General features: G+C 48.0%; 1 protein-coding gene across 1 annotated transcript in view; it reads right to left on the bottom strand.

Annotated features, from left to right (window-relative positions):
• Positions 1 to 2,479: 2,479 nt before the first annotated feature.
• Positions 2,480 to 26,024, bottom strand: part of LMCD1 (LIM and cysteine rich domains 1) — a 60,877-nt gene continuing 37,332 nt past the window's right edge. Inside the window, exons 3-6 of the mRNA XM_047779672.1 lie at positions 22,776 to 23,031; positions 16,665 to 16,994; positions 4,805 to 5,020; positions 2,480 to 3,146 (exon numbers count right to left, since the gene is read on the bottom strand). Coding sequence (XP_047635628.1) covers positions 2,988 to 3,146; positions 4,805 to 5,020; positions 16,665 to 16,994; positions 22,776 to 23,031 — 961 coding nt within the window. The 3' untranslated portion in view covers positions 2,480 to 2,987. The remainder of the gene's footprint in view (positions 3,147 to 4,804; positions 5,021 to 16,664; positions 16,995 to 22,775; positions 23,032 to 26,024) is intronic.

Below are 26,024 nucleotides of genomic sequence, written 5' to 3'. Positions count from 1 at the left end.
GCTGACATGGGGGATAAAGCATACACCATTAACGCTGTGACATTTTAGAGCATCTGTCCTTCCAATTCTGGTACAGAATTCTGGTCAGCTATGGCAGCCCATGGAAGAGGCACTAATAGAGAACAATGTGGGGAACTCTAGGCAAAGGGATGGCCAGAGCAGTGGGAAGAGGTGAGGGAAGACTGGGGGACTTACATGGTGTGCACTGGCTTCTGGAAGGGGAGCAGTAAGCAAGGTGGGTTGGGACTGGGGGAATTGAGAAACTTGCTTGCAAAGTTAAAAAGCTTCAACTTCCTCCTGGGTATGAACAGGGATCCCCTTGAGTGTTTGGAAGAGGAAAGTTCATGGTGAGGCTGTGTTTCTGAGGAGTCCATCTGAGCAGTGTGTGGGGAGGGTGAATTTATGGCAGGGAGGCTTACTAGGAGACCCTTGTTTGTCTGGGCAGAAGATGGTCAAGTGAAATAGAATCTTAGGAATGGATGGAAGACTTGATGGGAGAGAAGGGACTGCACTGAGTGACCATCAGATGGGAAGGGGGGTGTCACAGAGGATTCGAGTGTCCAAGTACAAAGTAGACACCGGGAAGGCAGGAAAACACTCTAGGTGGCATCTAGTAGGGTCCTTTGTGGGACATTACTCCTGTCCACAATGATGTACACAAAGACACTAGGACAAAATCAGTCAGGCATCATGCTTGGATTTCAAGAGAAGGAGAATCATGCATCCAATAATCTCTCTGACTTGCCACCACCAACCCCTGCTTTAAAGCCTCTGAAGGCTCCCCATTGCTCTTTGGAGAGAAACTTGTCTTTTCTGTTGCCTACAAAGCTAGCGATCCTCTGTGCCTCAGCATCCATCTTCCCTCTCTGGCCCTGTCATACTTGTCTTCTTTCATTCCCACTCATGGGCCATGGTCTTCACTGTATCTCCAATAGCAGTAAGTAGGTATTGAATAAACTGATGTTGGTTCAGCCACCAGGCCTTTGCACATGCCATCCATGCACCCATCTTTAACCATCTTCCTTTCCCTCATTATCTACCACCCTTAAGATCTCAATTCAAATGTCTCTTTCCCAGGAACACCTTTCCTGATATCCTTGGCAAAGTCCACACTCTTCCATTTGCTTTATGGAGACACGTTTTCCCACCCCCAACTTTTTCAGAATCAACAATACATTAATTTTACATCCACTTGTGGGAATATTTGCCTGAGGCCCATCTTCTGTGCAGAGAAGTCTGGAGGTGTTCTTTCTTTGAGCACTGTAGCCCCTGTACTCAGGGACTGGAATTCTAGTGGTCAGCGAATATTTGTGGAATGAGTGAATGAAGAGGAGGGAATGAATGAGTGACTATTCCATTGCTGCTTCCAGCAGGGACTGAGAATCAGGTTATGTTTGAGAAGCACCTTCTAGGATAGATTGGATTTCAGTAGAAGGAGTTGGTCTTCAGGTAACCAGCTCAGAACAGAGGAGGAAGGGGAGTGGTCTTGATCAAAAGGAGATTCTGAATATTTAAGAGAAAAAGGGAAATAGAAATCTAGAGAAATATAGGGTTTTAAGACCAGAAAGACAGTTAAGCCAAGTGTTGGGAGGATTCACATTTCAGGGTGAGGACTTGGTGCTGAACTTGAGAGGCAGCAGGGAGCCAGGAATTATAGGTCCTAAAGCCTCTCTTTGAGAAGGAGGACATGGCAGAGAAAGGGGGTGGCTGGAGAGAGGAGCTGGAAGCAGAAAACTAACTGGGAAGGACATTGCAATTGCTTTCATCAAGTGTGCAAAGTACCTGAATGGATGTGTCATAGATGAGAGGATGCGACTGAAATTTGGATGGTGGAATGAAAGAAACTGGTCAGTGGATGGGAAGTTTAAGAGAGAGGGGCCATGGGCCACTGGATTGGGATGCACTTATATCCTAAGTAGAAAAAAAGAATGTATTTTCTCAAATTGTGGGGAGGAAAAAAATTTGGGGGCTGGACCATGCTCAAAGATGCCATGAAAAGGGAGACAGTTTCCCCCAAAGAGCTAATCTTTTCAACTTGTTCAGTGTTCATCTGGCAACATTTCAAAAATAGAGAGCTTTCTCATGAAGTCCATATTCCTTTGGGTCGGCCTGCACTCGTCACCATGTCCATGTGGCACCTGTTGGCTGAGGTAGGTGGCCCTGCTTGGTGGCTCCGAACACACTATCTGGTCTTACGCCCACAGGGGCTCACTCACCACCTGCCTGGGCTCTGAGAGCAGCTGTGTTCAGGTGTCCCGTGGACCATGACATTCATGTTTCCATTGGTGTTTTGGGGGGACCCAGAACTGGGGGCTGGGGGTTCTTCCCCAAGGCCCTACATTCCCAAAAGGGGTCTGATATATATATTCCCGGAATTTCCAGTGCCTTCTGCAGCATTCCCATGAGCAGTCAGCATCTTGGGGCAGAATAGATGCTGTGAAATCACCACCAGGTATAAATAAGGAGATTAGGGCCTATGGGAACTTTATAAAACTTTTATTGATATGTTTATCATGCCAAGTTTTTTAAATTTCAAATTCAAACTCCATTTGAAAAAGAGGCAACAAAGGACTCTTGGGATCCCAGGCTGCTCCTGGAGGAGCCCCGGTGATCTCGAGAAAGCATGCCCATTCTACAGCTACATGGTTGGATCACTCAGAGTTGCATTCTGGGAGACTCCTCCAAAAAACCCTGGGCAAGATATCAGCTGTGTATTTCGTTGACCACTGGAAAACAACAACAACAACAACAAAAACAAAAGAACTTCATCCTAAGACTTCTCAGAACATTTCTGTCTTTGAAACTATTGGCGCTCAGGTTCCGCCACCACCCAACCTACAATATATGAGTATATATATTCCCTCGGAAAAAAGATGACTCTTTTTGTTGCTTGCTGGCTGTCTCGCCAAACCCTCAGGATGGCCTTAGCACACTTGGCTCTCCTTCTTGGTGGGATCCTGTGGATGCTGGCTTGGGCAGACGGCCCTTCAGGTGCGTTTGGACTTGCTGCACGTCGGGCACAGAAGCTGACCCTTGGTGATGATGTATGCCCGGCCGCCCAGCTGCTGCTCGCAGCCCTCGCAGACAAAGTGCTTTCGGTGCCAGGCCAGGTCCTCCACTCGCTGGTAGTCCTCTGAGAATATTATCTGGAGAGGGGAAGTGGAAGAAACATACAATCAGGTTCCGTTCATGGTAGACGGTGCAATGGTGGACAAACTCTCAGTGGTGCCCCCCCCACCCCCATTCTTGTTTCAACCTTTAAATGCCTCAGTGGAGAAATCTGACATAAGTCTCAGGCAGTCAGTGCAATAATTGGAAAAGGTCATGGTTGCATCTTTGCTTCTTGGGTGGAAAACAACCCCTCTGCAATTGGCAGGTTTTATGTATCTGGCATCTGTGATAATCTTTGGGCCAAACCCAAAGCCCCATTGAGCTCTGAGGTGGGATTCCATACTCCAGTGAAGACAGCCTAATCACAGCTAAGTGGCCAGTGGTCAGTCTTCAAGACCAAGAACACCCAGAGCCACTTGGGCTTGGAATAAAGCATTGCTTTGGAATATCTCTCGCATCCGGGAGGAACCAAAGGGGTGAACAGCACACTGGTTAAATGTGCCTTCTGATTCTGGAACTAGATATGAGTCTTCACTTAAAGACTTAGCACATATTTGGCAAGTTACTTAGCTGCCTTCTGCCTCAGTTTCCACATCTGCAGAATGGGGATATAATGCCACCCGTCCCATAGGGGTTTATGAGAGCTGCAAGTGGGGCTACAGATGGCGTCCTCAAAGCCGATCCTGTGTGACCATCACCGACCTCTCTGAGCTGCACTTTTCTCAAACATAAAATGGGGGATAATGCTTCTCTGTCCCTAAAGGGCTATTGTGGGATGGAGATGGCACTTCACGTACAAAGTCTATAGCATGTTAGCATGAGGTGTTGCTACTGAGAGCGTACAGTTGTCTTCACAAAAATGAGGTGGTGGTCCAGGCCTGCTGGCAGCCCTTTGCCTTCTTAATGTTCTTGAGGTAGGAGGATTACAGGCCATAACCACACTCAGAGACAATGTGGGGGAGGTGGAGGGACAGACACTGGCTCCAAGTGAAGAAGACATTTCTCACCCTCGCGCGTGCTAAAGATGAAGGTAGTGAGCTTCCTGTCACCAAAGGCATGCAGACCATAGTTGTTATTATCATAACTATTATGGTCACTGTTAATACACCTTAGTGTTCCTTTAGTTCAAGCCCATTTTGGAGAGCTGAGCCCCTTTCATAGCTTCTCTATTAGATTGTGTTACATGAATGCTGGATTATCATGTCATCTTGTATTACATCATCCTAAAACTCACAGCAGCACCCATTTCTTAGTTACTTGGTCAGGCCCTGGGCCAAGCATTTTCTTGCATGATCTTGCTTGTCCTCACAGCAACTCCACAGGGTGGGCACTGTTACTCTCCCATTTTATAAGTGATAAGACTGAGACACAGGAATTAGGGACCCACACAACTCACTGAGGCAGAGCCAGGTTTGAGCATGGGCCATCTGCCTCCTGTTGCATACCCCAAATGTTCTTCTGAGCACTTTGTACCAGGGATGAGACCCGACAGGCACTCTGTGTCTGGCCCATCCCAACAGGCCCCAGGGTGGGAGCTAACTTCTGCCCCATTTTGCAGATGGGAAAACAGAGGCTAAGAGCATGAAGGGAGATCTGAGCCTCAGCTTTCCTATCTGGATGCCATCATTGGTGAAGCCGCACTTCCCCAGGCCCTCTGGGTCCTGCCGATCCACCCCACCCAACTGGCCCTCACCTCGTCACAGCCGGAGCACCGGGGCCGCAGGCTCTCGCAGTAGTGACGGCCACACCAGGGTGCCCCATCCTTCCAGAAGTAGATGAGGTCCACCAGTGGCTCGGAGCACTTGGCGCACACGAAGCATGCAGGATGCCACTGCTTGCTGTAACCTGCTCTGTCCGAGTAGACCACGGGGCTGTCGGCGGGGGCCACCCCCTTGCAGAGCTCACAGACCTGGAAGGGTCAGGAAGGACCCCAAGACACAGGGTAGTCAGGAGAGTGTCGTGACACAGGTTTGAGTTTTGGCTCCAGTCTCTTTACTTTCTGGGTGACTTTGAGCAAGTGACTATACCTCTCTCTTCCTCAGTTTTCTCATCTGCAAAGTGGAATAAGAATCCTGCCTACCTAGCAGGGGTTCATGAGGACTGAATAAAGGACTTCTTGAGCACAGAGATTCCCAACCTCTTTGTTCTCAGGCCCCTTTAGACTCTCAAAAATTACTGAGAACCCCAAAGAGGTTTTGTTCACATGGGTAATAGCTATTGATATTTACCATAAGAGAAATTAAAACAGAAAAAATTACAAAAGTATTAACTCATTAAAATAGTAAGTCAACAACATATGATCATAAGTATTTCTAATTAAAAATCACTATATTTTCCAAAATAGAAAAATTTAACAGAGAGTGGCATGTTTACATTTTTGCAAATCTCTAATGACTGGCTCGATGGAGAATTTCTGGATTCTTAGAACTGCTTAGAACCTTTTCACCTTTTGCATTATGTTGTTTTCTTTGAATGTCATGAAGAAAATCTGACCTTGCACTGACATGACGTTAGAAAAGGAAGGGAGGGGTTTTTAAATAGCCTTCTCAGGTAACTGTGGAATAGCCTTCTTTGCTAGTACATCAAAATTCAATGAGATCCTGCTGTGTAGCACTGGAAACTATGTCTAGTCACTTATGATGGAGCATGATAAGGTGAAAAAAAGAATGTATACATGTATGTGTAACTGGTCACCATGCTGTACAGTAGGAAAAAAATATGTATTGGGGAAATAAATAAATAAAAAAGAAGAGGATGAAGGGCAAAAAAATAAAATAAAATTCAACAAGTGGTAGTGTCTCAAAAGTTAGTTTATGTGGAATCTTAAACCATATTGACCAACCTTTTTTCCTTACATGAAAACCCACTGGTCCACCTGGCACTTTGAATGGTACTTTTACCTATGTAGGATTAATTTTTAATAAACTTAAAAATTTAGAACAGTTTTAGATTTACCAAACATGTATGCAGATAGTACAGAGAATTCTCATATCCCCACACCCACTTTGCTTTGTTCTTAGCATCTTACATTAATATGGTGTATTTGTCATGATCCACTAACCAATATTGATAGTTATTATTAACTGAAGTCCAAACTCTACCCAGATGTTCTGAGACTTCACCTATCGTCCTTCTTCTGGTCCAGGATCCCATCTAGGATCCCACATTACCTTTAGCATTAGCTGACTAATACAACTTGTATTATAAAAACCTGTCTTAAGTACACTGTTCTATTTTGACTTTCACAAAAATTGTGGACATTTATTTTTTTCTCTTGTTATATAAAGTACCCATGTGATATCACTGATTTTGGCTCTTGGCTCATAGCACCTGAGATATGGATAACCTGGTCCTCTACAGAAAATGTTTGCTAACTTCTGGTTTGAGATGAATACTCTGTCTTACTAAGGACCAATTATATGTCAGCCCCAATAGAGATATTTGTTTGGCTATTTAAAGATGGGTGGGCATCTATCCAGAGCTGCTTAGACACTTAGAATTCTATATATACTTTAATTGCATACTTACTATGCTCTTATATATGAAGAGGAAATAAAAATTAAAGTGGCGAAATTGGGGAAAGAAAATCAAATGGCCAAAAATGTCCATATTCTGACAGTGGTCCCTTAGCATATTGGGGGTTGAGCACCATGTCCAGATGAGGGATGTGTTTATGGTTAATTGCTCCTGGCTGCCTGTCCATGTTCCTTAGATCTGCTGGATGTGCTGATCTGTGCTGGATGTGTGGCTTCAGTGCTGCTCACAAGAGTGAAGGGCATAAGTCTGTTCCCAAAGTGAAACCCTGTCCCTCTCCATGTGAGTGAATGAGCCCCAGCTCACCTGGAACACATGGGGTGGGAGGGTCTGAACATAAAATAGGGATCAGTCTGCATTCACTGATTGTCACAGCTTTTCCTTCCTTTTCTTTCTTTCTTTCTCTTTCTTTCTTTCTTTCCTTCTTTCCTTCTCTCTCCTTCCTTCCTTCCTTCCTTCTCTCTCTTTCTCCTTTCTCCTCCCTCCTTCCTTCTTTCCCTCCCTCCCTTCCTTTCTCTCCACACCTGTGGCCTATGGAAGTTCCCAGGCTAGGGGTTGAATCAGAGCTGTAGCCACTGGCCTATGCCACATCAACACTGGATTTGACCCCCGTCTGCAACCACAGCTGTGACCCACAGCTCACAGCAACGCCGGATCCTTAACGCACCGAGCAAGGATGGTTGCTCATGGATACTGGTCAGTTTTGTTATAGCTAAGTCACAATGGGAACTTAACTCTTAAGAGTAGCTGGGAAGTGTTAATAGTCTGGCTAGAGCTGTTTGAAGAGTGAGCATTCTGTCTTTCCACAATTTGCAGAATGAAATTTCCAGTGCCCTTCCTCCCACACAGAAGGGGCTTCCTGTTCATCCATCATACCTGGTTGGGTATCACCAGGATATGTCAGTGCGGCCAAATTTCCAGATGTTGCTTAACAGAGTAGTGGGGGATGGGAGAGGTGTAAATGCAGTTGGGTGTGCCTGTGGGGGTACCTGCAGGTGCCCCCAATCCACAGAAGGAAATGGAAGGAAGTGAGTCAGAGAGGCAGTCTGGGGATGATCACAGTTGGTTCTGAACTGTGGGTTGGACTTGACTCTGGAGGTAATGGGGAGCCTGACTGGTTCTGGTCTGTATGTGAGGAGATCATTTTGGAAGCGCTGTCTGGAAGGGCTTTGGCAGGAGCCTTGCTACAGAGTCTCTTCTGTCACTGTCCCCAGCTCTGTACCCCATTTCTACCAGCAGTCAGCCCTTTTTCAAGCAAACATTGTCACTGCCATTTTATGAAAACATAATGTCTGGGTAATGAGCCCTGTCAACATGTGTCAGGAACCAACTTCTTCTTGCTGCTGAACTGTTTTCCATGCCCCCTCCCTGTGGGCTCAAAGGATGAAACATCTGACAGTGTCTTGGCTCTCTCAGCCTGGTGGCCCCTTGGCCACCAAGGGCAGCCTGGCAACCAAGAGTCAAAACACCCAGCCTGCTTGCATCCCGTGATCCTGCACAAACTTACTCTTTTACAATCCTTGGAACTCAGGTTTAAGTTTCTAAATTGCAGGGGATGGTTGAGGGGAGGTTAGCTGTGTGACATTAGGCAAGTTGCCCAATCTCTCTATATTTTAGCTTTTTCACCCTTCAAATGGGAAAACTACTGCTAATACTCATAACTTCACAGGTCTGTTGCATGGATTAAATGAGATAATAGAATTAATGAAGTTTATAAGGGTTCAATAATGATTAAGTAAAATGTTCTATTACTCAACTCAGCCCTCCTTCCAGAAAGTTGAGGCTCAGGGGAGCTAAATAAGTTTCCTAAGATGACAAAGATAGGTTGAAGGCAGGATCTGCTTCTGGTTTGGAGCCCCGTGTTCCTTCCCACAAGCATGTAGACCAGCAGGTCGTTCCTTCCACCACGAGCTTCCTATTTTTCTGTCTCTGTTCTCTCCATCTGTACAAGCCCAGCAAATCAGTTGTATGAATTTCAGCCTCTGTCACTACCCCAGACTTGGCTGCAATGCATGTTCTTAGCCTCGAGTTTGCCCAGCATCCCTAGTGGGTTGTTCAAACAGATTGCTGCACCTACCCCACCCGGAGTGTCTCATTCGTAGGTCTGGGAGGGGCCTGAGGAATTTTCAGACTCCTTTGGGATGCTGGTGAAGTCAGGGGACACTTGGAGAACCATGATCACACGGTGTTTAGAAATGGCCTTATATATAAATTCAGCAAAAATGACATTACCAATTAGGTTCGGTTTACAGCAAAAGCCAATTTTAATTCCTGGGATGGTTAAACTTTAGACTGTTTTGAAGAAAGCCCAATGTGGTCATTTGCAGGCGACTTCCAGTGTGGAGGAGGTCATGTGATGGAGTAGAAGTCCTCTGAGACTCAGTTAAAAGACACAGAGAGGAACACAGATCATTAGCACCACAGCGGGTTCTCATTCATGCTTCCCACTATCTGAAATCAGAGGCCCCTCATGGGAAGCTCCCCAGCCTTCACCACATAGCCTACTTTTCAGATTGTTATCCTCTGGTGGAGGGAAACCACAACACACACCTCTCACAGGTAGAACACACGTGACGTTTTCCCCAGGGCCACTGACATTTTGTCCTGCCCTGTTTAAGTGGTAAGAGATTCTTAATCACAAGGGTTTAAATGAAAGACTTTGTATATTTTGTCCTTTGGGTCTGTGCTTTGAGAAAGCCAGGGAGCATTCAAGCTTTGGCTGCCTCAAGAGCTCAGAGCTTGCAGGGCTGGGGTTCCCCCCATAGTGGTGTGAAAAAGTGATGCTGGAACTTCTTGGACTTGTCTCCAACCAATGGGGTGTCTCTTCCCTTCCTTTCATTACAGTCCTGCCTTAGTGACTCACTTCTGTAGGATAGAATGTGATAGAAAGGATGCTATAGGTTCCTGAGGTAAGTCATAAAAGTCAACACAACTTCAGCTGGCTCTTTCTTGGGAGTTCTTGGGGAGGGGCAGAAAAAAGCCCAGAGGCCTCCTTCTTAGGGTACCACTTGGAGAAAACACACAGAGGTAGAGGGTGAAGCCAGAGCCCCTGCTGGTCAAGACCCAGCCCTTTCTGTCATCCCAGCATCGGGGCCAGACTTGCCAGTGAATGAGCCTCAGAAGATCGGTTTCAGATCAACTTAAACAGAGGCAGCTTCAATTTCTGCAGACTCAAAGAACTCAATAGCTACCACCTTGAAAACTACAGCAAAACTGTCAACGACTCCTGTTTCCTCAGTCTCAAAGAATGCAGCAGCTGCCACCTTGAAACCTAGAGCAGCATCTAAAATGACACCAGAGGTCTCAACAAACATGACTTTCACAACCTTGAGGTCTACACCCAAGTAACAAGTATTTCACAGAACACATCCCAGAGGTCAACATCCATAATGACCAAAACTTACAATAGTTTGGTGAATATCCGTTTCTTCATCAGTAACAATCACAGCAACTATTAAGTCTAAGGAAAATAAAGGATCACAATTTGATAGCGGCAGCTTTGTTGGTGGTATTGTCTTAACACGGGAGCTGCTCCAAGTGATGCTGCTTGGATAGAGAACCCCCCACTGAGCCCTGCCCAGTCCTCTGATTGGTGAGCAAAGTTGATGCCTCATTTTAGGTCACTGCATCTAAGGTGTGCAGCCCTCAGTAACAGGAGTGACACATGTAGAGTCGATGAGCTGTTAGGGCTTCTGCAATGGAAGTAACCAGTACACAAAGTGTTGTGGGTGCCAGCAGTTGAGGGACAGCGGCCCAGGCTCACACAGCTGAAGACTGTCTCTCAGGATGAGCTGTGCTGGCCTTGGAGGCGGAGTCACAGATACTGAGTACCCTCTAAACCAGCCATAATCTCTCTGTTGGGGCTGCCAGCAGTTCTGTCCCAATCACGCTGTTCGCTTCTGGAAGGCTCTTATCCATAGGCCTCCCCAGTCTAAACCCCAGATTGCCTTGTGAAAATCTCACCATTGCAATGTAGTAAATATTAACACAAGGGCCTTGAATTCAGGCGCTGGTTTCTTTCCAACACAAATATTCAACAATTTATTTATAAACAGCATCTCCCCATCTCCTCTTATGGTGATTATTTACCATCTGAGCTCTGCAGCTTCATGTATCTCAAGTGTAGTGGTGGCTTTTTTTTTTTTTTCTTTTTTATTCTTTTCTAGCCCAGTATCACTGCTGGCATTTTCAGACTTCTGCGTTCTGTTACCCCACACGGTCATCCTCCCGATGTTCCTTATGATCCAGATTGGGGGGTGGGGTGTGTGTGTGCAGGTGGTTGGGATCTGGGGCTGTGGCATGAGGCTCCACTGTGGCTTCATTCTGGGGGGCTCTTGGGGCAGTCAGCCACCTCTCTGGGCCTCACTTCCCTTGTCTGTGACACCAGGCAGGGCCTGGCTTGTGGGAAATGCTATGCATATGTGGTCACTGTTGGTGGAGAACCCAGGCTTTGCTTCCTGCTTCTTCTGGGGGCGGGTCCTTGAGGAGGGTGTGCTCCTCCCAGTGACATAGAATATCAGGCATTTTGAACCAAACCTTCCTCACTGGTTGTTCAATGAAGGGGGAAGATGCGGCCTAGGAGGCTTCCTAAATGCCACACTTGGGAGACGATGTCAGCCTGGGGTGTTTTTGAGTCCAGCTTTGACAAGCACAGGGACACTGCAGAATAGGGACAAGCCTTACTTATGGTCATCTCTGCTGCAATGGCCTCACACAGTGCCTGGGCCGCATGGGGGCTCTGGGACTGTCTGTTACTCAGTGGTGTCTGTGAAGGGTCTGGGGTGGGAAGGCAGGCCTGAGTTCCAATTCTGGCTCCCCACTCACCAGCTATATGACAAGCGCGGGGGTAATTCTTGGGGTGCAATAAAACAACCATGTGAAGCCTCTAGCCACGTGCCTGGCACAACCAGTCAGTGGATGGCAGGTGACACCACTACCACCATCATCATCATCACCTATTAGCCTCCAAAAGCCAAATAAAACTGGATAAAGCCCAAGTAACTCATAAAAAGCCAAAACAATTTTTCATAGTTCTTCTAGTTTTGGGGTCAGCAAGTGACATCTGTGAGGCCAAATCCAGCTCATGGCCTGTTTCATAAAGTTTTATTGGGACACCATTCTGGTCATCTCTTTAGATATTGCTTGTCTTTGACTGTGGCAGTGCAAAAGGCTAAAATATTGATGCTCTAACTTCTGCAGAAAAAATTTGCCAATCCCTGTTTTAGTCAGTGGAATATTACACAGCCCACTTCAGGGAAAAAAAGAAAAGGTAAATTGTGAAAACTTATGTGGCAACATGGAAAAGTATTTATAGTATTAAAAAATGGGATTAAGAGAATTTTCTGTGGAAAAGAAAATCTCCTTTAATATCATTCCAATATCTTTACTGGCCTATATTGAGAAGCCTGGTAACCATGGCAATTTGGGGGGCTGCTTCATGGGCCTTTGACCCTCTGTCCTCTAGCCAAGATGCGGCTCTCAGGCATGGGGGCAGGTCAGTGGTTTCAAATTCCCAGAGAGACGCTGGCAGGGAAGTCAGCCTACCAGCCCACAAGCCAAACATCTGCTCGGATGAAGCTTTGGAAGTCCCTCGCCCACAAATATGTCCCTTGTTGGGGCTCAAGTAGGGCTGAGCCGCCAGCTGCTGTAAGTTTCCATCTGAGAGGGAGGAGACCCAGAACTCTGGTCCCTGCTCTGTGCATTCTTCTGGGGAAAGGGGCCGGTGGGGGGGGGCATGCTATAATTTGGGACCAAATCAACATATCTTTATATGACTTCAAGGAATATCTTCACAGTTTTCAATCTGTGCTGCTTTTAGTCGCTTTCTTTGGTGTCGTGGCTTGGCCTGTAGGCAGGAGCTGGGGGGCTCCCAGCAGGAATGAAAAATACCCAAGGGTGGAGTTTACATTAAAGGCTAGGTTCTGGCTTTCTTTCCCCTTTCTTCAGTTACAAGTTTGGGGTGTAGGGAAAGGCGGAAATTCCTGGGCAAGATGACCATGCCCAAGAAATCTGTATATTTAATTTCGGAGAAGATATCCTGTCAGCTCTGTAAACGCAGGAAAACAGTCTGGTGGAGCTGTTCAGAGTCAGAGCATTGAGGTCAGGAGTCTGTAGGATTTATCCTTGTGGGAGAGGTCAGAAGTGGGGCCTGGGAGGTGGATGCAAGGCTTTGCCATGCTGCTGTGGAATGGTCCAGGTTGCTGGGGTGGGCAGCACCCTGGCCATGGAACACTTCAAAGCTCCCAAGACCCCAAACTGGGTGGGATTGGGGTGGGGTAGGCAAGTCCTTCCCTTATTCCTGGCTTACAAACAGGAGGCCCCCAAATTCTTCATGGGGCCGGACTGTGAATGACTCCAAACACTGCCTCTCACCCCAGCCAACGTAAATGCATGTGCACTTGCTTTGTCGCCACCCTGCCTGGACCCCACGCCTGTACAGGCTTAGAACCCCCAGGGCTGATGATGCAGAAGGACCTGGAATGGAATCTCACTAGCAAATCAGTTAACCTTCCTGTGCCTCAGGCTCCACATCTGTGAAATGGGTATGCCAACCTGTTACTGTCTGGGGTTTTCTGCTATGGCTTTTCCTCATGAAAGGGCTGACTCTCCTGGCATTTCCCGTGGTGTTGCCACCTCTCCTAACCTCAGTGTAAGGATGGCATGTTCAGGGGCCGGCCCTGAGGTGGGCATGGGCAGCTGCAGCTCTTGAGTTCATTGCCCAGATGCGCCCTGGCTGATTTTAGGTCACCCATCCTGTCACAGCACCTGTGTGAAGGCCTAGGGTCTGGGGGCTGGCCAAGGGGTGCAGATATGACAGCTGGGCTCAGGCCTGAGGAACTGAATAGACCCGGCACTGAGCCACCACATCAGTCTAGACAATGCCTGTGTTCAAAGCTCTCAGACCCTCACCGTTTGTTGGATCGGTGATATCATTTTGGCTGAGTTTAAATGTAAGGTGATTTTTAAGGCTCATTAGCAGTGGTTCTCAAAGTGTGGGCCCCTGACCATCACTGGCATCAACCTGGAGACTCATTAGAAATGCAGATTCTCAGGCCCTACCTGCACCAACTAGTCTATTGTGGGACGCAGGCTTCCAGGCAATTTTAGTTTGAGAACCACTTCCATAGCCTCTGCAAGGCTCTGAGAAATCCAGCCATAAGGAAACCCATTTAGTTTTGTTTTTACTCTGATGTTCCCCTTACATGGTGCCATGGCCCTTTCATAGCCTCATATCCATGACCTTTCCAAGGAATAAGCTTTGGGAAATATGAAAGATGGGCTTGGCAGCTAACAGAGGTTGGTTCAAATCCCATAGCCTCACTTCTCATCCTTGGGTGGTTTGGAGCTTTAAATCAGATGCTCTCCTGCCTGCTGCTGTCCTTGGTCCAGAGCAAGCCTGCTGAATGGTAGCCCCACTAACAATAATGACGCTTATCATTAGGATGCTAAACTGCCATGTGTTAACAACACAGTTCCAGTAGAATACCTTTCACATGTCCTTCCTTTTGCCTACTTTCTTCCCATAAATTGCTAATTTGATTGTCAGTCTGAGGTCTATGCTTCCTCCCTGAAGCTGGGCTCTCAAGTTAAAGGCCCTGACTGCTTCTAGCAAAGTTCACTGCCCTCCTCAGAGGAATAAAAGTCAGGCCTGCTGCTTGACTAAGGTACCTGTCCTACCTGCCCTTTGATGAGAACAAGAGGAGCCCAGCACACAGGACGGCCAGCACCGGTGTCCACATAACAGGCTGAGCACTGCCCATAGCCTAACGGCGGGGTTGCTGGGAACACACAGTCCATGGCCTGGCAGGCTACTTGGCTACCTTTATAGGATTTGCTCCAGCTTCAAGGAGATAAACAGGGAGTTAAATGCAGATAACAGCAAGGGTTTTAGAACTCAGCCTCTTGTAGTAGAAAGAGTATCAGGTCCAACTTCTGTCCCTTAGAGACAATAAGGCCTCGGACAAGCTCCCTGTCTTCACTGAATCTCTGACTCCTCACCTGTAAAATGGGCTTGGTGAAATCCACCCATCAAGTAACTGTGCGAATTGAACCAAGACCTGGAAGTAGGGAGTGTGGCATTTGGCACAGAGCAGGTGCTTCCTGCCTGCGAATTTGACGTCTCACTGTTCTCCCCAGTAAGATGGCCATTTAAGTGGTCCTCATCTTTTGAGGAGCAATTAAGTTTGAATATTTATTAATTCACTCATTTGTTCCATCATTTATGGATGACATATTTATGAAGCAGCTGCTCTCAATATTATATTGAGGGCACCTGCTGCAGGTACAGAGATGGACAAGGCAGGGCCTCAAGGGAGTGATGGATGTGAATCTACTAAAGACAGTAATTAATAATCTAATTAAGATTGGGGTTAGTGTGAGGAAGGAAAAGTCTGTTTTCCCTGGCCAGCTCAGCCCACCAATCTTGGCTTCCTCCAGATTCCCTATTTACCGCTTGGTCTCAGTGTTTCAATGCTTCTGAAGTGTCAGAGCTGTTTCCTACAGTCACTGTTGGCAAGGACCTGGGGTCTCAGGCCACCTCTGCCCCACTTCCAAGCTGTCCAAATATGTGGGCTGAATCCAGGGTAAAATACGTTCTCACATCAGCATTTCCCTCTTGGGAATGGCAACTGGGAAAGGTCACAGATTTCAAGAAGTCACTTTCCAACTTGGAATTCATATTTATGTGTTAAAGATAGATGGCTACTAGAGCTGGGATGGAGGGTAGGGCTGGGGAGAGGGCTAGTTTATGAGACATGGAAACTGGATCTAATTTTTTTTAAAGTCCCTGGGATGTGAATTCTTCCTAAGAAATGGGTCTTTTCAGCACTGTTACCAAATCTGTGGTAGGGAAGATATGTTTTGTTTTCTCTTAGAGTTCATTGGTTGGCAATCCCAAATGCACATGCCCATGGGGCAGGGGCTGGAGAGGCGGGATACAGATTTTGTTTTTTTCTTTCTTTTTAGGGCTGTACCTGCAGCATATGGGATTTTGTGGGCTAGGGGTGGAATCAGAGCTGTAGCTGCTGGCCTCAGCAATGCTGGGTCTCAGTGGCATCTGTGACCTACTCTGCAGCCTGTGCCAATGCTGGATCCTTAACCCACTGAGTGAGGTGGGGATCAAACCCACATCTTTGCAGAGAGTACATTGAGTCCTTAACCTGCTGAGCTACAACAGGAACTCCTGGGATATAGATTTTGGATGACAAGGGTGAGTCACTATAGAGAAGGAAGGTCCAGCTCTTCTGGATGTGGTGACAGCAGTGTTTGGGCTGGCATTTCACAGGGGGAGCTGCTAGCCTGTTCCCAGGAAGGCAGGTGATTTGCTTGAGGACCTTCTGTATTGGGACTTTTAGCTCCAAATGTCACACAGAGGCCTGAGACCCACTTGGCTGATGGGGGCTGGTGCTGGGGGCTATAAAATGGCCCAGGTCTCAAGCCTGCCACCACTCCCATCAGAGTCCAGTCCTCAGTCCATGGAGTCCCAATACAGGGACAGTGTCTTGGGCTTGTTTGATTTCCTGGGACTTGGCAGACAGTCCAGACTAATCAATGCTTGAGTGATGAATGGATAGAGGGCATGGCTGTTCAGGAAATGTGGCCTCTGCTGATCTCGCCAGCCTTGGGTCCTGCCCCTGACACTCCATGACTTCAGTCACACGGTGATGTGCTCACTGGAATGTCCCTCCCCCTCCACTTTTTTTACATGCATGCTTATCTCTTTAAGACCACACAGGTCTTCCTGGCAGAGCCTAAAGGCCTGGGTGATTCCTCGTTAATCTTCCAAGGCCAGCTTGGGCCTCAGCTCCTCCTCCAAGCCTACCCTTACCCCGAAGCATGGTAAGATGCCCTTTTTCTGAGCTGCCACAGTTTGGTTGTCTGTGACCTCCACTGGACCATGACCATGAACCAATACATGGATGAGGGAACAAAGCCTGCAGCTGGGGCCCTGACCCTGCAACTCCAGCCCAGGCAGCTTCAGCCAGACCTGAGGCACTGGCAGATGGCTGGGGGAGACTTACGTATTCCTTCGACGGGTCCCCAAGGCTGCCATTGGCGGTTGGGGCAGCGGTCTCGGCGCCCTCGGGCTTCTCCTGCTGCTTCCCTTCCTCCTTGGGCAAGCCGCCCTGCCCGGGGAGGGCCACTTCGCCCACGCCCAGGGCCTCGCTCTTATACTGCTTCACGAACTCTTCCATCACCTTCAGCTCACTCTCCAAAAGTCCGCGGCAGCGAGAGGGGTCCTGGTCATAGATGGGGAGCTGGTGCATGAGCTGGCGCCGGCGGTAGTAGGCGCCCTCGGTGCCTGTCACGGGCTGCTTCTCCTTGGGAATGAGCTCCATGTACTGCAGGCCCTGGGGAGGAGGAGACACAGCACTGTGATACCCAGGCTGCATTTGGTGAGCAGCCTGCAGCTGCTTTAGATTTTTGCAGAACTCAAGGGATTCTCAAGGAAGAAATGGGTGAATTTGGGCCACACCCAAGAGAAGCCTAAGGCAGCTTCCATGCTCTCCTATGGGCTCAGTTACATATGCAGATTTCTGATAAGAATGGGGAAATTTTAGTCAATGTTCATTTTAGATTGGCTGGCTTTGCAGCATGGATTTTGTTTCCTTCAAAACTGAACATTTTTACTTCATTTACCTCATGGCAATCCTTCTGATTAAAAAAAAAATTGTCCATCTAATTTAAAATTGCTTTTCTTAGCCAAGTATAATTAAATCATTAAATCAGAAGGTTTTTCATGGTTTATTAATTTAAAAATATTCAAAGGCATCTTCAAATAGTTGAAGGTCTTAGGTCAATCCCATTTCTACACCGACAGGGTTGGAATAGCCCATCAGAATATTAATATGCCCATGGATAAATGTCCAATTGGCCTTTTGCTGGTTTGCTTGCTTGCTTTTTTTTTTAAAGTGTAAAAGCAGAAATCTTACACTTGGGTCCCACGCACGGGGAGCTTAGTGGGAGATAAAGGTCAAACCCATATAGCACGAGAAACTGTGAAAGGCAAATTTATCCTTGACTACATCTGTGATGACCTCTGCATTCAAGCCTACTCAGCCTGGGTCCACAGCCCAGGGGAGGGGCCAAAGAAGCCCAAGCCCTTCACCCACCACCATCCTCCAGGGAGTCCCCTGGCTGATGACACATCTGGCAGAGGCTGATTCCTGACTCTGTCTTGGGAAGACCAGGGTGACTATGGTTTTTCTCTTGACCAGTAGGAATGTGCAGGTGGCTTCCTGTGTGAACAGGCTGGGTGGGTAGATTTGAAGAAACTTGTTTCAGGCTTTGGGTGCATGGGAATCACGTGGTGACCTTGTGCTTCCTGGGCCTGCTCTGATTTAGGGGACTGGAAGCGAGTGCTTGTACAGGTCCTCCCAGGAGAGTCTGAAGCAGGACATCCCAGGCTATGAGGTGGGGGAAGGGATGGGATGACACAGGACTAGAATGCAGCAGCCCAACAGCCATCAGGCTGGGGCAGGCACAGGGCCTAGGGGTTTGGGGAGTGGAAGAGGGGCAGCAGGGGCAGGGAAAGGGATGTCCTCCCACCAGCCCTCCCTGTTTCTTGCCTGGGGGCCTGCCTGCTCCTAGGATATCTGGAAGAAACTTGGAGAAGTAGAAATAAGGGCCTTGGTCCCACTGCCAGAATGGGCATCCAGACCTGGCCAAAGTTTAACTCGCTCCAAGTGCTGAAGCAGTCCCAGCTGCACAGCCGATCAGCTTGGGGGAGAGCACCCTCATCTCCAAGGGTGGCCTTCTCCCCACTTCTCCCTGGGTGGAGTAGTTTGATGAAAGGCAGGAACAGCCAACACCTGTGTGCTGCTTCTGTGTGTGTTCCGAGCCCTCTTTTAAGTGCCTGACCTGTGTTAACCCAGTTAATCCTTACAACACCCCTAGGAGGAAGGTACTAATATTATCCCTTGGGAAACAGGCACAGAAAAGTCACCTCTGGAAGGTCACACAGCTGGTCTGTGGCAGACACAGCTTTGAACCCAGCAGTTTGTGTTTCCGCCCCTTCTCTACTGCCTCTCTATAAGTTGGATGGTTTGCAAAGAGGAAAAAAAAAAAAAAGTCCCTCAATCTCTGGGCAAGTTTCCCTTTGTCCTCATTTCTGTGGAAGTGTTGCCTGGTGCCAGCATGTCCCAGTCCTGGGATCTGTGTGTGGCTCTGGCCTCCTCAGCCCCACACTCCTTCCTGTTCAGCTTTACAAAGCAGCCCTGTGGTAGAGCTCCTGCACGGTGGCCTGGCCAGCAGCCTCTTGCTGAGCCTACAAGCATGGTGTCCTTTCATGGCTCTGTCCTGGCTCTAGGTGTCTGTGGCCTGCAGAGCTAGTGGGGTCCTGAGTGGGACCCTGGAGACAGGGATTTCACAGTTCCTGTCACAGCTCAGAGCCCCAGGTAGGTACCAGGCTCTCTGCCTTGACATCGGCAAGGTCCTAGCAGCCCGCTACCAAGGGCAGGTGTTTTGTGATGGCTGGCCAGAGACTCCTGCTACCACTCCCTAGTCACTCACCAGTGGCAGACATTACTAATCAACCCTGATGAGGGCCTCAGAACCCTCATCATAGCCCTCAGACAATCACTATCCACTGGCATGGACCTGGGAAGGGGAGGGTGGGGAGAAAGGGTGTCACAATCAGCTGCCTGTGCTGCTCAGAACCCTGGGTGTCTCTCCAGAGCTGACCTAGGTCATGTTCCCAAATCTTTAGCAAGAGGCCTTTTCTTGGGTCAGTTGGAAAAATTGGTTTAGGTGTTAAGTTTTTTGGCGAGGACTTTTCTGAACCATTTGGTGCTTTGCTGTGTGGCAGAGATCTTGGGTGAAGAGGTTTCTGGAACCAGGCTTTTGTGGCAGAGAAATCAAAAGAGCAGGAAGAGGAGGAGAAAGGTGTCTTTTTCCCAGGGTTGGGTGGTAGGACACACGCAGACTCTGCCATCAGAAAACCCGATCCTGGAGTTCCCTTTGTGGCTAGTGGTTAATGAACCCGACTAGGAACCATGAGGATGAAGGTTCGATCCCTGGCCTCGTTCAGTGGGTTAAGGATCAGGCATTGCTGTGGCTGTGGTGTAGGCTGGCAACTGTAGCTCTGATTTGGCCCCTAGCCTTGGAACTTCCACATACTGCGAGTGCGGCCCTTAAAAAAAAAACAAAAAACCCCCACCCAATCCTGGTTCTGCTCTGATTCTTCTCCAGCTGTCAGGCAAGAGCAGTAAATGGGCTTCATGTTACATGCTGATCCTGGTCAATAACAGCAACCTGGAGTGCTGTGTCAAGAAGGATTCTGAGGCCCAGTGAGGGTTCAGTGGAAGACAGTGCTCTAACTAATCAGCAATATCTGCCATGGGGGTGGAAGAGAGGGTGAGTGAGTGCCACCCCCTGCCATGGGCTCCTCACAAGCCTCTGTCTGCTCCCCTGTAAAGTAATGGGGGTGGTCGTGCACGGCACAGAGGAAGTGGTGGGGTGTTGATAAGACACGGGATACAAAGGCTCTGTGGATGCTGGTTCCCTTCCTCTCCTCTATCTTGACTCCCCCACAAATCCCGCCTAGCTTTCAAACACCCATTTACCCCTCTGAGCCTCCGTTTCTCCTTCTGTAGATGAGGGCCATACCGGTCCAGTCCTAAAGGTGTTGGGAAATCATGTGAGCATGTGCATGTATAGCTCCCAGCATGGAGCCTGGCTCAGAATAAGTCCTTGATAAGTACTAGGCAACTAGGTTTATTGGAGGCAGTCTTTAAAGGCTCCAGCATTACTCTGGTTTTCATTCTGATGGGGAAGGATGACAGGGAGCAAGATTCAGTCCTATTTCTAAAGGATAATCAGTCCCAATCACTGGGTAATGACAAAAAACAGCCAGAAGGGTGAGTGGGAGGGAATCATCCACTCTCAGAAAGGCGACTTGCTCCGGCAGGCAGGACATGCAGCAGACAGAGGCGCCTTTATCCTGTGTGGCTTTACGAGCCGGCATTAATCATGCCTGATGATGCTTTTCTCTGATTAGTCTGGGGCCAAAGCGGTTGGGGTTTTCACCGGCCAATTCCTGACGCCCACAGCCGGCTCTTTTATGAGCTGCTTGCTTTAGTTTCCACTGACATCTTGGAGACACTGATGGCTTACCCAGGCCTGGGTACAGGAGGCAGACCTGCATCCAGAACTACCCAGCACTGCTTCTGTTCAACGTCACCCTCAGTGGCCCCAGACCAGCCCCTGCCTACCCCCTGGAGCTGATGAAGGCTAGTTGCATGTAAAATAACCCCTACCTCAAAGGGTGGCTGAGCTCAGGAATTGCCAAAAGGTTCTTTTAAAACATGAGTCTCAAAAAGCAAAGCTTTAAAGAAGACAATTTTGCCTCTCTTCACTTTATCTAATAGGGATCTCTACCCTAACTTAAGCTCCAGCTTACCACTACATTGCTTCAGCCTTCTATGGCGAAGAAGGAAGGTTTGTATGGTGCTTTTTCCATCAGTTGCAGGATGATTTGTGGGCTCGCTGCATGTGACAAGAATGTAGCCCAGGCCACACGAGCTTACCACGTGAGGCTGACCACATAGGAATGCTATTCAGCGATCCCCCACTTGGATGTCAACTGCCACAAAAGTTCCCCAATATTTATTCTCAATTCCTATGCATCTGGTTGTGGACCAGTCACCCAGTCAAGGATTTTATGGAGCAGTGCCAGTCCGCAGACCACACGTGGAGTGTCATTGGCCAGGAGGTGGCCTGGCATAAATACCCATCAAGCTTACTGCACTCCCTACAGGACCTCAGGGGCTGGATGAGCCCGTGCCCAGGACAGGCGTGTTGTGTGCTTTTGTGGGCCTCGCTCCACTCCCATGTAGGAGAGAGAGGGTGGTGAAGCAGAGACACGCATGAGGCCATGACAGCTTGAAATCCAAGCTTCTAAAGAAACCATGGAGAAGTGGAAGAGATAAAAACTGTTGTACGGGGCTGAGTGACATCTACCACAGACTGGGTAGTTAAGGAAGGCCTGTCAGAGACCTGACTGACAGAAGGACCCAGCCATGCAAAGAGCTGGGAAAGGATAGTTCAAAGAGAGGGAACAGCATATGCAAGAGCCTAGAGTGGTCCAGGCAGGAATGAGGAAGGGCAATGTGCTGCAGGGTACTGAGTGAGGGGGCATGGCAGGAGCTGTGGGAGGAGCCTGCAGGGATGGGGCCCACATAAGACTCAAAAGCTCTCCTTTTCTCCCAGGTGAGATTGACATCATTGCCAGGCCAGTGTCTCTGACCTTTTTCTCTCACTGACCAGTAGACATCATCGAGGCCCTCGCTGCTCCAGGTGTGGTCTGGGAGTGGCAGCATTTGTATCACCTGGGAGTTTGGCAGGTGTGCAGAATTGCAGGACAGCCCTAAGCCTATGGGAAGTGTACATCTGCCAGCTCTTCAGATTGTTTTGTGTGGAAATTGGAGGGGCACCGGTCTTGAACGCTAGGTCTTGAGGTGGATGCGGGTGGTATTTACCTGGGGCTGCATTTAAATACTCCTGTCTGATCATTCAGATCCTGCCATCTGGAACTTCTGATTTAATGATCTGGTGTGATGCCTGTACCTGTGGGGCTTTTCATTTGTCCTTTTAGTGGGCAGCCAAGGGGTGACTTTGTGGAAGCCACTTGCTCTCTGTGGGCCTTGTCCTTCTCTTGGTGCCTCTTCCCCAGAGTTGCATAAAGCCAGTTTGCTTCCTCCTTCTAAGCCCAAGTGTTAGGGTGAAGAGAGGACTATGCATAGGCCCCAGGCTTGCCCAGAGCACATCCCAGTCTACTTTTAGGGGAAATGATAGATGAAAATGAGGACTCCAGGAGTTTTGAAGGGTAAATCATTCTCTGTTTGGAAGCAAGGACCCCAAAAGGAATCAAGAACAGCCCTGTCCTAGAGCTGGAAGGGCCATTAGAATTCACAGGAACACCTCTACCCATTTCAGGGATGAGGAAAACTGAGGCCCAGGCAGTTTTCACTTCGAGATCACAGAGTAAGGCAGAAGGTTGGAAATCATACCCATTCCTACCATTTCTGCAAACTTGTCCTCTACTTACCTTGTCTTTGACATTCAGAAACTGATGGCATAGCTGCTATTTACAAGGGTAGGAAAACAAGCACTTGGTTGGAGAAAGCTCTTACCAGTTTCTGGGTGACTCCAGGGGGAGCCCACTCGTAGGTGATGGTGTCAAAGGTAGGATCTTTGCCGGTGGCGATGGGGTTGGTCATGATCATCCGGTTTCTCTTGTAAATCCGGATGCCATCCCCGCCTTTCACCCGGGCTGTGAGGGTGGAATACTTGGAGTCCATCAGCAAGCGGCCAATTTTCCGATCATCTTCCAGGTCAGAGCTCAGGAAGTGGTCCTCTTGGCTGCATTTGCAGGACTTGCATATTTTCCTAGGGTGGGGGTTGGGGACAAGTGAGATCACCCTCCAGGAAAGAGAGGAAGAATCTCCCACTGGTAGCATCTACACTTTGGAAAGCAAGCTCAAAGTTTAATGTCAGTGATTCTAAAAGGTTAGCAGCAGACAAATGGTAACATGAGACCAAAGGGCATTTGGGATCAGAAACCCAGGTTTTCTTATTGGTCTGTCTATCTGTGGGGAATGTGGGTATGACTTTTGTTGATAAAAAGAGCAGCACATTTTTGCATTTTCCTCTTGGCAGTTGTGCTGACACAGGCTGGCTCATCATCAGAGAGGTTCTCCAGAAGGGGTCTTCACAGCCTGTGGGCTCCACCCGGCCCATGACTTGTTTCTGTAAATAAAGTTTTATTGGAACACAGCCATGCCCATTCACTTAAATACTGTCTGTGGCTGGGCAGCAATGGCAGATGAGCAATGGCAACAGAGACCATGCGCCCCACAGAACCTAAAATACCTACTATCTGGCCCTTTACAAAACCCCCCAAAAACAAACAAAAAAAGAAACCAAAAGAGGTCTGCTAATCCCTGCTCTAAAGAGAGTTATTGAAATTGTCTCTCAAGATTTCATGAACCTCAGAGCTTTAGCAACTTGTAAACTCTTTAGCACTCATACTGACACTAAAATACAGCTGGAAATTTTCTTTGAAAAACTGGTGGACAGGACCTGGGGGGAAGGGAATGAGCTTAGAAAACCCCAGGGGCTGGAGAGATTGATGTCCACTGGCAAGGCTTTGTTGTGAGGCTGGGAGAAGAAAAATCATCCCGGGGCTTCTCTCTGACAATTAAGAACAAAAGCATTTGGCTGCTTTGTGTCTGGTTGTTAAGGTTTAGGGATCAAGAGAGTTCTCTGTGTGAGACGAAACCTTCTCCCCTCCCTTCCCGGCCCTGTCCCCTTGGGTATGCTCTTTCTCAGATGCTCCAACACAGATGATTTAAAGCTTGTTAGGTCAAATATCAATGTCAAGACCCACCGCGGGAATGGGACAGCCCTCAGCGGGATGGATGTCAATTGCATGAGCACTTCACAGCCAGGCCTGCCGGGAGGAACCCTCCTTTTCTAAACCCAGGAAAATGATGCATTTTATCGTTTAGCACAAATATTGATTGTGGGGCTACCGGAGGCATGCCTTGCTGGTCTACGTCAGTGGTTCCCATCCAAGGTCAGGACTGTCCCCCAGGGGGCATCTGGTAACATCTGGAGATACTTTTGATCGCCCCCATCGGGTGCTACTGGATTCCTCATGATCGATGCCAGGGATGCTGCTAAACATCCTATAATACCTGGGGCAGCTCTCTCTGCCAAAAAGAGTCATCTGGCCTGAAATGTCAATAGATGGTGCTGAGGTTGAGAAACCCTCACCTAGTATGAAGAGAAGGAGGCCCTATTTCAGCCTTCAAGAAAACTGCGGTTGGGCTGGCAGAGGGAGAGAAAATCAGGTGACACTTATGGCATATGGTAACATCAGGTTGGGCCACGGAGACTTGTGCATGCTCTGGGGTGGTTCCACAGCCTGGACCGGTTCCCCCATGAGGTCAGTATGTGGTATGTGGAGAAGGGCTCAGCGGTGACGAGTTTGGAAATAGTGGGTTACAGAAAGTTAAACACATTTTTTCAGTGCAAGGCTGCTTCTTGTTTTTAACACACTGATGTGCAGTGTGACCGTACAGGGTAGAGAAGGCAGCATTTCCAGTGTTATTTGAGGAGAAGCTTATGGTCCAAGTTCACATTCAATGGGCTGCCATTTGAAATGTTAAAATCAATGATCTCAATGATAATTCCAGAAAAGTTATCTCTAAAGATGATTATGACCCTAAAGATGGTGCAGGGCAAACGTAGGAAGGCTTTTCTTTTGGTTTTCATGAGAATAAGGTAGCTTGCTTTATGGAATTGGGGCCTTTTATTCATAACCAATAATAATTCTCTTGCTGCTCTCTTGTATGAGCCGGGCACAAGGAGACTGCTTCTTTAAGGGCACCACTGGTTTACAGGTGGGGTGGGGCAGCAGCAGAGCAGGAAGTGGAAGGGGGAAGGAAGAGGAAGTGAAGGAAAGCCCAGGGTCCTATCTGATGTCCCCATACCTTCCATACACAGAAATAGGGAAGGAAGCTGCCCTTTGCTTTTTTGGTTCCTGTAGATGCTCAGACACTATTAGAGACATTGGGGATGCAGAACACTTTGAATGGAAGATGCTGACAGATATGAGATGTTCTCTGAGATTGTGTCAATATTATTTCTCTGTTATTCATGCTCTTCCTGTTGCCATACATGTTTCTGGGACTTTAGAGACTTCCTTGGTCTCACCCCACTCTTTCCAGGCACCCAGACTGCAGAGGACGCAGACACATCTAGTGACATCCTTAAGGGTGTCACAATGGCCATTTCTGCAATCTATCATAGGCAACCTGGAAGGGTGGAAAAGACACAGCCTTGAAATCTAATCCCAGCCCAAATACTAGCCTACCATTGGCTCCCATAAAGCTTCTTTTCTGTGAAATGAGAAGGTTGGTCTATATCAGGGTTTGACAAGCTACAGCTCAGTGGCTGAATCCAGCTCATCACCTCTTTTTATATGGTCTGTGAATTAAATAGCTTTTACATTTTTATTTTTATTTATTATTATTTTTTCTTTTTTATTTATTTATTTATTTTTTTATTTTCCCACTGTACAGCAAGGGGGTCAGGTTATCCTTACATGTATACATTAAAATTACATTTTTCCCCCTATTTTTTCTTTTTATGGATGCACCTGTGGCATTTGGAAGTTCTGGGCTAGGGGTGGAATCAGAGCTACAGCTGCCAGCCTACACCACAGCCACAGCAACACTGGATCCCAGCAACATCTGCGACCTACACCACAGCTTGTGGCAATGCTGGATCACTAACCCACTGAGAGAGGCCAGAGATCAAACCTGCATCCTCACAGAAGCAATGTCAGGTTCTTAACCTACTGAGCCACAATGGGA

This window comes from Phacochoerus africanus, chromosome 1 (genome assembly GCF_016906955.1).
Source record: "Phacochoerus africanus isolate WHEZ1 chromosome 1, ROS_Pafr_v1, whole genome shotgun sequence".
NCBI lineage: Eukaryota > Metazoa > Chordata > Mammalia > Artiodactyla > Suidae > Phacochoerus > Phacochoerus africanus.
Note: the sequence above shows the minus strand (reverse complement) of the source record. Positions and strands in the feature narration are given on the sequence as shown.